General features: G+C 47.5%; 1 protein-coding gene across 1 annotated transcript in view; it reads right to left on the bottom strand.

The window, feature by feature from the left end:
- The window catches only part of Pknox2 (PBX/knotted 1 homeobox 2), a 74,398-nt gene that overhangs the window by 36,057 nt on the left and 25,838 nt on the right, over positions 1–12,503 (bottom strand). The window contains exon 3 of the mRNA XM_032910886.1: positions 6,446–6,617. Within this exon, the coding sequence (XP_032766777.1) occupies positions 6,446–6,617 (172 nt within the window). The remainder of the gene's footprint in view (positions 1–6,445; positions 6,618–12,503) is intronic.

Genomic DNA, 12,503 nt, shown 5'->3' on the forward strand with positions numbered 1-12,503 from the left:
CACTAAATGCAAAGCTACAGCTAAACTGAGCAAAATAAAACCCAAATATATATCGTCATATACATATAATATATACTATACTCCCAGAATTCTTAGCTCAAGTGTAAGACACGCACAGTGTGTTTTAACTAGTTCTGGTGTGCAGGGGCCAAAGGCAGCCACATCCTGGGGTCTGATAAAGCACAGATGAAGGATTACTATTTTATGGGCTATAAGAATTGGTTTAAAGATTTAAGAAGGCAGAGTAAATCATGATGGTACTCTGAGGCAATGAATATGTAGGACCTCTTCAATATTAGAGAAATAGATGTGCAACGCTGTGCACGAGGGTGGGGAGGGGGACTACATCCAGGCCGAAAGCCTGTGGAGTTCGGTGCCATGCAAACTGGAGGTGAGGCCAGACCCACTGCTTGCTCTCCTTGTGCCAGTGAACAGGTTCAGGACTTTTTTTCTTTTCCGAGCCTCACTCTCCTGGTTTGTAAAACAGAGATAGGGAACCTTTTCTAATCCACAGGATTCTGTTAAGGGCCAACAGATAATAATGTGAAAATACTTTGTAAATCAAGAAGAGCCAAATGTGTGTGTGTGTACATATATACATATTTTTTTCCTTTTGCTTTCTCTGGTTTTGATGAGATAGGTGGCCTGGAACTTCCTGTACAGCCAAGGATGATTTTGAACTTCTGATCCTCTGCCTCTACATCCCAAAGGCCCAAGTAAATATTTTAAAAAACGAAAGGACCTTCTTTAAATAATTTCTCATACTCCACTAAGCTTTCCTATGGCTACCCTATATTTGTCTTCTGAGAGAATTTCTGGGGCTCCCTCAATATCTACAGTAAGTGAAGCATCCTTCATCCTATGTGTCTAATTTTGTTGTTTTGCCTCTAAGTGAGAATAAAATGCTGATTTATTAAACGATTTCCCCCCAAATGATTTGGATCATAGAAACTTACTTCAAATCTTTCAGCATATTAACAATGACCCTTAATTTATTTTTTAAAACAATTGTAGTTTATTATTGATTCTGTGCATGTGTGTATGTGTGTGTGTGTCAGTGTGAGGGGTTGAACATGTGAGTGCAGATGCCCACAGAGACCAAAAGAGGGTGCTGGATCCCCTGGAACTGGAATTACAGGTGTATGAGCTGCCCAGTGTCGGTGCTGGGAACCAAACTCAAGTTCTCCAGAAGAGCAGTGAATGGTCCTAACTGCTGAGCCATCTCTCCAGCCAGAATGCCACTAATTGAATACCACCACCATATGTAACGAGTGTGTCCTTACTTCTCATTCCCCAGGTTTTAGCTTGCCAGCTTCTCTCTCCCCATTCTGTTTCAAAATAAAGAGTCTGCCTTCTTCAAAAGGTGGCCCTTTCAAAACAGCCAATCAAATGCCGTCTCACATTGCAGTATTACATAATCCCACAGTCCTAGGAAAGTACCCAAGGCAGGGACACCTTATCTTCTAAAAAAAGCTGCACGCTGTGATGGCCTGAACTTATTGTTACCTGGGCATTTTAGAGACGTGGCTTAATCTTTATCTATGGGTTTATGGTGATAATTATATCTATAGTTTAAAATTGTTATGAATACTGAGTAAGATCCTTTTGCAAACATTTCTGGTACATAACCTACGTGTTTAATAAATGTCGAATCCCTGTCCTGACGCCCCCACAATGGCCACACACAGCTTCAAGTTCTTTTCTAAATGGCTGCCCCTCTTGTAGGTCTTGCCCTGTTCATTTGATGATGGTGACTCCTTGTCTCTCGGAACATCTGTAAACACAGCAAGTTTACAGTTTGCAAAAGGCTTCTCCCTCCATTATCTTATTTGAGTCTCTTCACCTCAGGGATACAGGCCAGATTATCCATCACTCTGCTAAAGATAAGGGAACAGAAGCTCGGAGATCAGACAGACTGCTCCATTCCTTGCCTTGAGGGCAAGCTCCTTCCATTTTCTCTTTCTGCAAATCGGGAAGGTAGGTGCTCTTGTAGGGAAGAAGAAGTTTCTAAAGTGTGCGAGCTGACATTTCCTGTGGGTTACTTGGGAGCAGCCAAAGCTAAACCCTAATGAATTTTTTTTTCCAGCCAGCACCAGCCTGACCTGGCTAGGTGGGAGTGCAGGGTCGCTAGAATAAAAAGGGGGAACGGGGAAGAAAGGTGAATATCAGGGGCTGGAGGACTGCCAGACAAGTGGATATTTTATGGAAACTACCACGCATGGCAGTCCAAAGCACAATGTGTGTCAAGGACTGGCACTTTCACTTGGACAGCATCAAAATTTGGGACCAGAAGTCTCAGGCTGAGCTTCTCCAGTTAGACAACCTTTCTTCAAATCCAGCTATGTAACTTCTTGGGTACAGGATACTTGGTCCTTGATCTCTCTCTCTACTCAATGGTTTAACAGCTCCCTGCTGGGCTTGAACGAGAATCTGAGGAGCTTCTCAAGGAGAAGGCTTTGGAGGCTGAGAGGTTTCTGTCTCTTTGCTTGAGGCCTTGAACAACTTTTAATCTCTGCACCTTCACTTCTTCAGCTATAAAATGAGATAATAGTGACGCTGGTCTTGGGGTGGTTGGAGCTCAGCGGCCAAGTGCTTGCCTAGCACATGCGAGGTTCACCATTGACCTCCAACAGTATAAAATAAATAAATAAATAAAAAGGGACTCTCAGTTGTGCTGAGGATTGAAGGAGATGTGGTTAGAAAAGAACTAAAGCAAAACCTGACTCCTCTCCTAGAAATGTGTCAGAGGAGCCTCTCTCTCTCTCTCTCTCTCTCTCTCTCTCTCTCTCTCTCTGTGTGTGTGTGTGTGTGTGTGTGTGAGAGAGAGAGAGAGAGAGAGAGAGAGAGAGAGAGAGAGAGAGAGAGAGATTGATTGAGGGGGGTGGCCTGAGAATTGAAGCAAGTGCCTCCAGCAAAATGGGGATAATATTGTTAATATTAATATTAAGCTTTGTGAGTTTTTAATAAGATAATAGATGCAAATAATTTAGGACAGCACCTGGAACCTGTAAGTGGTCCATAAATGTTAATTATCATCATCATTGATATTCTTATTTCTTTTGCTGTTTCTGGAGTCTGTGAGGTTTTTCAGCTCCCTTCTAGGCTGGACTGGAGGCTAAGGTGAGTAACTCTCAGATCAGGGTTGGCTGAGGTCTCTGTGGGCCTACAGCTCTGGGCTGGCCCCTTCATGTGACTCCTTACTCCTACCCTCTGGCCTCCAGGCCTGCCTCTTCAGAGTAGGCCCAGGGGCCTGGGAGGCCCCATTTTGGAACTGGCTTTGCGGTCAGGCAGCTATAATCTGTCCCTGGAGCCACACCAGAGTCTCATTAAAACGTGCCCCATAAATGTTAAAAAATTTACACATAAAAAAATTCCATGCATGAAACTGAAACCGTACGTTTTACAGCCTTAGTTTGAAATCTTGCATAATATATAAAACCTTGGCCTTGCACCGGGGGCCCGTAAATCAGACTTTATAAAACAAAAAGCTTTTACCTTTCAAAGGGGTTTGGGGAACTTGCAAATTTTACAAACTTTACCAAGTGCCAGTCAGAGGCTGCTGGGCCCAGGGAGGGTGTCGGGTCTGGAGGCCAGCATGGCGTAGGAATTGTAGTAGATCCCAGAGGGCTCACCAGGGATTCCCGATTAACCACCAGAGAGTAGAAAACTGGCCCCCTGGCACGGAAATGGACCCGAGGACGGTCCTAGTGGGGGGCTCCAAGGAGACATTATTGGTGTCATTCTCTTATGTGCAAGTGAGGGCTTTATTGTCACCAGGGAGAGGTGGAATGCCAAGGGGAGAGGCACAAAACCAGGAATCAAAGACCAGGTCTCTCTTCTGTGGATGTGAGGGTCGCTGTGTGTAAAAAAAAAAAAACAAGATGAGAGTGGACACCTTTCTAAGGTTGGGTTTCTAACCCCAACCATTTTGTAATTACGTTTTCCTTCCAGTAGAGACGCTGTGGAGCAGCAAGCGTACAGGATTCCCTCCCTCAGAAATCTCTAACTTGGATCCTCTCTCAGACGTTTGGGGCAGTACTGGGAGAGCTGACTCAGCCGTTTCCATGGAGACTTGTCTGGAAAAGAGGCTCTGGGAGACTGTGAGGAGCACAGGAGGGTGTGACAGGCAAAGAGCTACGGGGAGGGAGGGAAGAACAGTTAGGGGCTCCCCAAAAGGTGAGAGAAATCAGGGGAGGGTCAGAGAGAGACTGGAAGAGGGTGTTCAGAGAGGACCTTCAGAGGGGCAAAGATTTGGGGGACCCAAGCGCCCTCCTGACAATCCCATCTACGAAAGTCAATATTCAAGGGCAAAGGAAAGCTGCCCTCACACACACATATATAAAAAATAAATCTCTCAATTATCTCAGCTCATTTGCTTGGGGTCCCTCATTTTATGTCCCTGCTTGGCTGCGCAGTATATCTGTCCGGAGAAAGAGTTACAGTCCGTTGGGCTACGTGTGCGGGGTTGTAAAAAATACAGATGCCAAATTAACTGGCTGTGGCACTCGGCAGCTGATTGAGCTGGTAATAACGGGATCTGACCTTTTTCTAATTTCTAATTATGTGCATCTCGGCTGTGCTGGCGACATGATTCTTGTCCTAATGATGGCTCCTGTGCTTAGTCTCCGCGTCTCCTCCTTTTGACATAGGGTGAGGAACCAGTGGCAAAGGGGACTGTTGGATTCCCCTGCCCTGCCCTAAACATTTCAAGCTCCTGACCATATTGTGTCTTTGACAGCCAGGAGGTGAGGCTGGGAATCTAGAACAGTGTGTACCACATTGAGATGAATTTTTCAGATGCGAAGCATTTTTAAGGGCCAAGTCTATGAGCCCTTCCATTAATTTATCACCATCACATGAGATAGGTATAGTTAGCTGTATAGATGAGGAAACTGAGCACCGAGGGGTTCGGTCATCAAGGTCATACAGAGGATAAGTGATGATGCACACATCACATGTGTGCACACGCACAGTTACCATCTCCCAAGTATGTCCCAACTTTTAGAAAGAGCTGTCTCCTTGCCCCACAGCTGCCTGGGGCTAATTTGAGGCTTTCCTTTCCAAATCGAGGACTCTTCTAATTCCAACTAGCTGAAGAGCAGGACAGGACTAAGTTAGCCTGGCCCTCCACCAGCTGGAAGACCAGCACAATGGAATCTTAGAGACTGTGGCCAGGGTTCTCTGCCTGCTAGGGAAGGGGAAGAGCCAGGGATGAGCAGAAGTAGACCCGGGAGCTTTCTGTGCTTCCACTAATGTCCTTAGCAGCCCTCAGTACTTCTTCCATGTCTGAGCCCTGCTCCCACTTTTAAATCATCACAATACCACAAACCTCTGGGCCAGCATGGGTTCTACTGGTAGCATCTTAGACTTCACAGAGTGCTGCATTGGACACCAAGAGCAGCAGCAATGTGAGCAATTGTCAGTCCAAAATAATACCAGTCATTTATCTGTTCCGTAGATGTACTGAATGTGTGTACACGTGTGTACTCATATGTATGTGTGTGCATGTGTGTGTGTGTGAGAGAGAGAACATGTAGTTGTCCTTTCTTTTGTAGTTACTTATAATTCCCTAACTCTATTCTTTTGGGGGGAGCTAAATTCTGGGCAGAAGAGGCCAGCACTACCATCAATCAATGAGTCTACATTGAGAAGCAGATTTGCAGAGTTTCCAAATTTTCTGTGATCATCCAGGCAGTTCATACACAGAAAAAACAAATCAGGTAATAATTCCAGGAGACTACCCAGCATGACGGGCAGCACAGTAGCCTTGCCAACCACCCCTCTTCGAAGACTCGATAAGGACTTCAGAATCCCGTCTAACATGGCAGCTGCCAAAGGTAAAGATGGTGACTGCCTTGGAAATATATATTCATAGCCTCCCTTTGAATCTACAAAACCACAGTTCCATAGTGCAGCCCAGGGACCTGCGCTGTATAGGACGTAGGGCTTATCTGAGTAGCAAACTATTTGGAGGTATGATCTAGAGTATCCGATAAGAGGGCAGAACCTTCATTAAATCTCCTAGCAGGACCAGGTCTTTCTCCATATCGACATGCTTGAACCTGCCTCTTACCCTCACACATCTGCCTCTTCTGCCAACCACAGTAGCACATAGCCACCAGTTCTCTGTGCAAACCTTTGGCATCCTGGCTGCTATTCCTTCCTTTCTCCACTTGTTTGAACTGTAAAGTGGATGTGCAGATGCCGGTGCCACCAGAGGTAGAGATGGAGAAAACACTGGTAGCAAAGCCCACAGTTAGAATCTCAGGTAAAAATACTGGGAACTGGTCCTCGACCATGAACCAGTTCACACGGTGGCTGCTCCATAGTGGACACTCAAAACGCCTTGTTGAACCAATTAACGAAAGGAACGCTTTTAGAATATTTGGGATGGGATCACAGGGTGGGAAGGCTCGAGCCGGGATGGAGGGGAGAGGGTCTTTACCAGATTGTCCAGTTCTGGGTCATCGCTGAAGAAGGGTTTGTGTTCCTGCTCCTGCTGGTGGACAAAGTTCTCGATGTCCACATCAAAGCTGGCGGAGGTGATGCACTCTGAGCCCTGGGTGGCCTGTTCACATTTCTCAAACAGCAGCGTCAGGAGCGGGAAAAGAGGGTGCCTGCGGGGACATCAAGAACTCACACATGCGCACAGAGACCAGGCTGCCGGTGCGGCCGAGAAGCCACCAGGCTCCCTGTTCAGCAGTCCCATCACTGTTTTTTTCCCAGGGTCCAACTCCTTGAGAATGTCCCCGTCCCCAGGGTCTGCCAAAGTGGCAGCATTCTGATCTCTGGAATGAAGGACCCACTCCTGGGGCCTCAAAGGGTGCCTACCTTTTCCCTGTGGTCACATAAGCTGCAATGGAGAGGTTATATAACTCTTCAAAGAGGTCCGTGTTCATTTCAAACTCAGCATGAGTCCAGGAAGGAAATGGGGGAACTATCTGGAGAATTCTTGAATGTGAATGTTCACGCTAGGTGACATGCAAGCTAAGATCCACAGCGCCATCTAGGTCAGTACCTTGTCTTGGATGTGTCCATTATAGAAAGAAACACACGCACGCGCACGCGCGCGCGCGCCCAAAGGAGCACAAAATCTGAAGCCAGCTGAGGGCAACAGATGTATACACTGGGTGAAATACACGAGCCCCCAAACTCACCCACCTAGGCCCATGTCTGTGGCAGACTCAATTTTCATCAGAAATCAGTTGCATTTGTAACTCCCCCCTGCACTTCCGTCACCAAATCCTAACACAGCTATAATTGAACTGCTATTTGCATCATGACATGTGTTCCTCCAGGATAGTCTCCCTGTAAGTGATTGTCCTACCCAAGAATCTTGCCATCTATACTTACAGTGGGCACTTTAAAAAATAGCTGGTGACTGAATCAATGAATAAATTATGTGTGTGTCTATATGAGCAGACATGTTTAACCAAATAAATATACGAGTCTTAGTGTAGAGATCATTACCTGCTGGAAGCTTCCCTGGCTTCCACTGCCTCATACCTCTCTCCCAACTCTCTTGGGTTTCTTCTTTATTATCTGCCTAGCGACCTAGACTTTAATCAGGAATCAGACCTATCTATCCACTCCTGAATATCCAGAGGAGCAGAAGTATGTGATTCTTCACAGACATTTGTCGAACATGGATGTTGTGTGTTTGCATCCATGAACACACATCCCACTTACTTTTGAAGCACATACCACCCGTGTGTGCCTAGGTTGTTGACGCTGGAACAGAGGGGACCCCAGTTGCCTCCCCTGTTCTTCCAAGAAAGCATCTGCATCTCCTGGCCTGTCTCCTCTAACTCCTGACACCACAGCATCTGTTGGTTTATTTTCTCTGCAGCGTCGCTTCGTGGGAGAGGAAGAGGAACAAGTGTTGGACCTAGCTGTTGGTAGTCCACCACAGGAATGCTCTGGTAGCGTTGTCCAGTGGAACTTTCTGCAGTGATGCAAATGTTCCACAGTCTGCACCATCCAACACAGGAACCACTAGCCACTTGAGGCCAGTGAACGCTTGAAATATAGCCGGTGCAACTAAGATGTTGAATCTTTAATTTTATTGAATTTTAATTAATTCAAATGTAAATAGTCACATGTGGCTAATGACCGCCGTGTTGAAGAACATAGTTGAGTCCTGAGAAGGAGAGGAGACATTGCTCCCTCCCCAGGTGGATGAACAGAGAGCAGAGCTAAGCCTCTGGACAGCACAGAAAGTTCAGCATCCATCAGTAGGCTGGGGGGAGCCCTGATGTCTGTCCCACCCTGAATCTTAAACATCGCGGGCAGAAAGACACATGGAAGGCTTAGTCTCATCCTGCCTAGGTCTTTCCACTCAAGTGCAGGATAGGCTGATCCTTGTTTAGAGAGCTGATGCATAAACTCCTAGGCCCCAGGGCTACGTACTGGGGTTAGAGTATGCAAGAGAGAGGGCCAATGTTTCAGGTTTGTTCTTGTGCATCCCAGAATTGCCAGAAATCTCTGTTGTACCCAGGAAGGAGCTGACAGGGGGAAAACAATGGGTGAATTTATCTACCCAGCTGGAAGACAAAGAGAACATCGGGTGAAGGGGTTAAACTCCAGTATAAGTCTTCATTTGCAGCCTCCAATACTGCAGCATATTATGGTCTAATCTAACCTGATCCCAGTTTAATGCAAGATTCTCCTGGCCCTGAGTGGAATACCAAAGAAAGCCTCAGTGGCTGTAATTTAAGCAGAGCCCTGCAGTGGTTTAGCTGAGGGCCATGAAAGGCAAATTCCAGACGGCGTTATGAATTATTGCGCCTTATGAACCTTCCTACTCTCAACAGATGCCTGCTGCCATTTAAACAGCCACTAGATCAATTAGGAATGAAAGGCACAAATCGACTCTGTACAAGGGCACTAAATTACCAGGAACTAATAATCCGAAGCATCGTGCCAGGTGGTGGGGGTGCAGCCTATGCCCCAGCCCACAGCAGCCACACGGTCACTGCACATTCCTTCTTCCCCGGCTACGGGGGGGGGGGGGCAGATGCTAACCAAATAGGGGGTTGGGGGGGAGGGGGGGGGGAGACTGGAGTTGAGCGCAGGCTCTCCATAGAGCGAGTGTTTGTCCCATGCCAGCATGTTTGTTTCACTGTGTGTGGACATGATGCTCTATTCATGCCATACATTGCATGTAGGACTGTGTGCATGCAACTGGGGGCTGGGTTTTGTATGCCACGAGTCTAGTGTATGCCTTACCGTAATGTCGTGTGTGTGCCGAGTTTTCTGTGTACACAGAGTGAGTGACATGTGGGATGGGTAGGTGAGGCCTGTTGGGATTCAGTGCTCCAGCTACAAGCATAGAGAGGGGAAGAGGTTTCCTCGGCTCCTACTCTTGCCTCTGCAGGGAGGAGCAAGCAGCTTTTCTTAGACTGGTCAGGGCGGGGCTCTCTGAGGAGGTGGCATTTAAGTTAAGCTTGGAATGATGAGGGGGCAGCCATGCAAAAAAAAAAAAAAAAACCTGAGGAGAGGTGTTACCAGCAGGAGCAGGGAAACTCTGGTACAGCCACCTGTGATAGTGTGAGAGGCGGGCAGGAGAAGAGTGGAAGAGATATGGCTAACAGAGCAGCAGGAGTCAGGCTATGACGTACTTAGTGGGCCCAAGACAAAGCCACAGAGCCAGATTTGCAAGGGTGGCGATGGGGCACAAGGTGGCCGTGTCAAACACATCGGGAGCCACATGCCCTCTTCTGCAGAGCCACTGTAAGGATCCATATTACAAACCTTCCACTTGCAGGTGTCAGGTCTCCTTAGAATGGAGGTGGGGGGACATGCCTGGGGCTCTTTCGTTTCATTTGGGAGTATTTTCTTTCCATCTTTTCATTACATTTATTTATCTACTGCGGTGTGCATTATTTATTTATTTACTTATTTATTTATGGGGGTGTGCACTATTTATGCCTTCATCTACTTACCTATTTACTGGGGTGTGCACTATATTTATTTGTTTGTTTATTGGAAATGTGCAGATGCCACACTACATGTTTGGAGGTCAGGGAATAACTTTTTTTTTTTTTCCGGAGCTAGGGACCGAACCCAGGGCCTTGCGCTTGCTAGGCAAGTGCTCTACCGCTGAGCTAAATCCCCAACCCCGGAGGACTGACTCCCTCCATCTAGGCGTGGCGCCCTGGGGGTTGAACTCAGGTTGCCAGGCATAGCAGTAGATGCCTTAACTCACTGAGCCACCTCACATTTTGGGATATTTTCTATGCTTTTTGTGTTGGCTAAGGCCCAGGGCAGATTCCATGGGATTGTCCCAGCCTCTTGCTCCCCTCGTGGGCTGTGCACTGGGCAGCTGAGCAGTCAACACCCCAAGCCTCCCTTCTCTTATCTCCTCCCTCCTCAGGCTCCTATGACTGCCTGGTCCCACTGACACAGGAGCCCATCCTTGGGAGCCATGCCAGGCCAGTGGGGCTATGTGTGGGTCCCACGTGCTTTCCTTCAGATCACGCAGTGAGCCAGTTCCCCTATTTGCCTGGGGACAGCTAAAGACTACACTGAACCTCCAAGAGAGGTCAAGGAGCCAGTGATCCTGCTGGGTCCCCCAGCCTTGGGCTTCTAAGGCTGTCCCCAGAACAGTTGCAGAAGAGCCACAGTCCGTTCACCTGCCTAAGTTTTGACTTCTATTTTCTAAGCCTTCCTTATCCCTGTCTAAGTGGAAAAGAAGCCATAGGGTCCCACTGAGGAGCACTCTCCAGCAGCTTCTGCTTCAGGCTTAGATACAGAAGGGTCCAGGAAGCTGACGCCTAAGCAACCTGGCATGGAAATGGCTGTGGGGATAGACTAGGGGAAAGAAAACCACACACACACACACACACACACACACACACACACACACACACACACACACACATGCTATTCATGGAAGCTTTAAATCAAGTGGCCTCAAACTGTATATGAGTTTAGTTTTAGCATGTCATTTTGTCTGGCTAGAATACTTGTTTTTTAATGTTGGTGACCAAACTCAGGTTCCCATGCATAAGCAGACAAGTACTTCGCTAGTGAACTACATGCCCAGCTGAAAAACATGAGCTTCAAGGAGCCCTTCTTCCTGCTACCCAGGTTCATTTGTCTGTGGATCAACACTCTTCAGAAGCAGCTTGAAGCAGAAATGTGGGAACTTAGTCCTCAGGGCCAGGAGTCGAACGAGATATGAGAGATGGTCATTAGACTTTATTTCCAAAGAGCAGAGGACATTTGACCTCCACAGGAGCTCACCTTCTCCCTCCCCGTGCCTTTCCAACTCTGATCTCCACGGGCCACCTCCCTCCTGACCGCACCACCCCCTCCCTACCACCCCAATCTCTCTTAAGCCGTTCAAAATTTGGAGGAAATAAATCTCGCTGCACTAATTCAGTGAGAGTTTGAGCCTCGTCAGTGCAGAACAAATAAAAGGAGTGAACTGGCATGACATTTTACTGCAGAAGAGAGGTCGTTTCCAGCCACTAATAAAAAGGATTTGACACAGACTAATAAAGAGAAATGAATTTCTCTAATGGCCTAATTTAGCACATTCAGCACTGTGCCTCTGCCTGGGTGCTGGGAGCCCGGACAGAGGCAGGAGGGCGGGAGAGACAAGGCTAGTCTGGAGAGGGGAAGAAGGGATGGTCTCAAATAACATTTTATTATTCCTTTTCGGAACTCCCCCCCCAGCCCCACCCCCACCTTCATCACCTCTTCCCCAGAGCATCCGAACTAAAATCAAGATCAAGGTATGCAGTTCCTGTTAACGATCCAAAGAAATAAAGAAGCCCTCTCCATAGAATTGCAGCCTTGTGCTAGCTTAAGAAGGTGATTAAACCGGATGTGTTGATTTCTACAGGGGTTTAAGTCATCGTTTGGTTTAATTACTTCTGACACTTCTGCCTTCGTGTTCCCTACATCACCCAAATACGCTGGTCAAGAGCACCCAGGGTGTGGCTAAGTGGGTGGGACTGCACCCCACCCCCCAACCCCCGGGGGAAGCAAATGGATCCTACAAGGACAGTACAGTTGCGGAAGCCCTTTGCAGACAGCCCCACCACTCCTCTCAGCAACCAAAAGCCTGAAACCCTAGGTTCCGGTTGGCCCCTCCCACTACCGCACTGAGGCTTCAGAGAGCGGGCAGGCAGCGTGAGTCCCTCCACAAACTCTTTTCCTTCCCCTACTTCAAGACAAGACAGGTTCTTAGCAAAGATTGAGCTGATCTGTTTCCTTCAAGTTTGCAAAGACCGGGAGGGAGCGGAGACCACAGCTTTCCCGGCATCTTTGCACACTCTAATCTGACTTGATGCTCCCCTCTGTGGCTGCAGCACGTCTCTTTACGGAAAGGACTCAGGAAAAGACAGTTGGGTCCGTTCCCAGTTCCCTTCCTTCCTCCGTAGACAACTTGGCTGTGCTGTTTCTTTTGTTTTTAATTTAAAAAAAAATTTTTTTTTCCTACTTAGTGGAAGAGTAGAAACAGGATGGGAAAGAACGCCAACCGCTTCGAGAGC

The sequence above is a fragment of the Rattus rattus genome, chromosome 8 (assembly GCF_011064425.1).
Source record: "Rattus rattus isolate New Zealand chromosome 8, Rrattus_CSIRO_v1, whole genome shotgun sequence".
Taxonomy (NCBI): domain Eukaryota; kingdom Metazoa; phylum Chordata; class Mammalia; order Rodentia; family Muridae; genus Rattus; species Rattus rattus.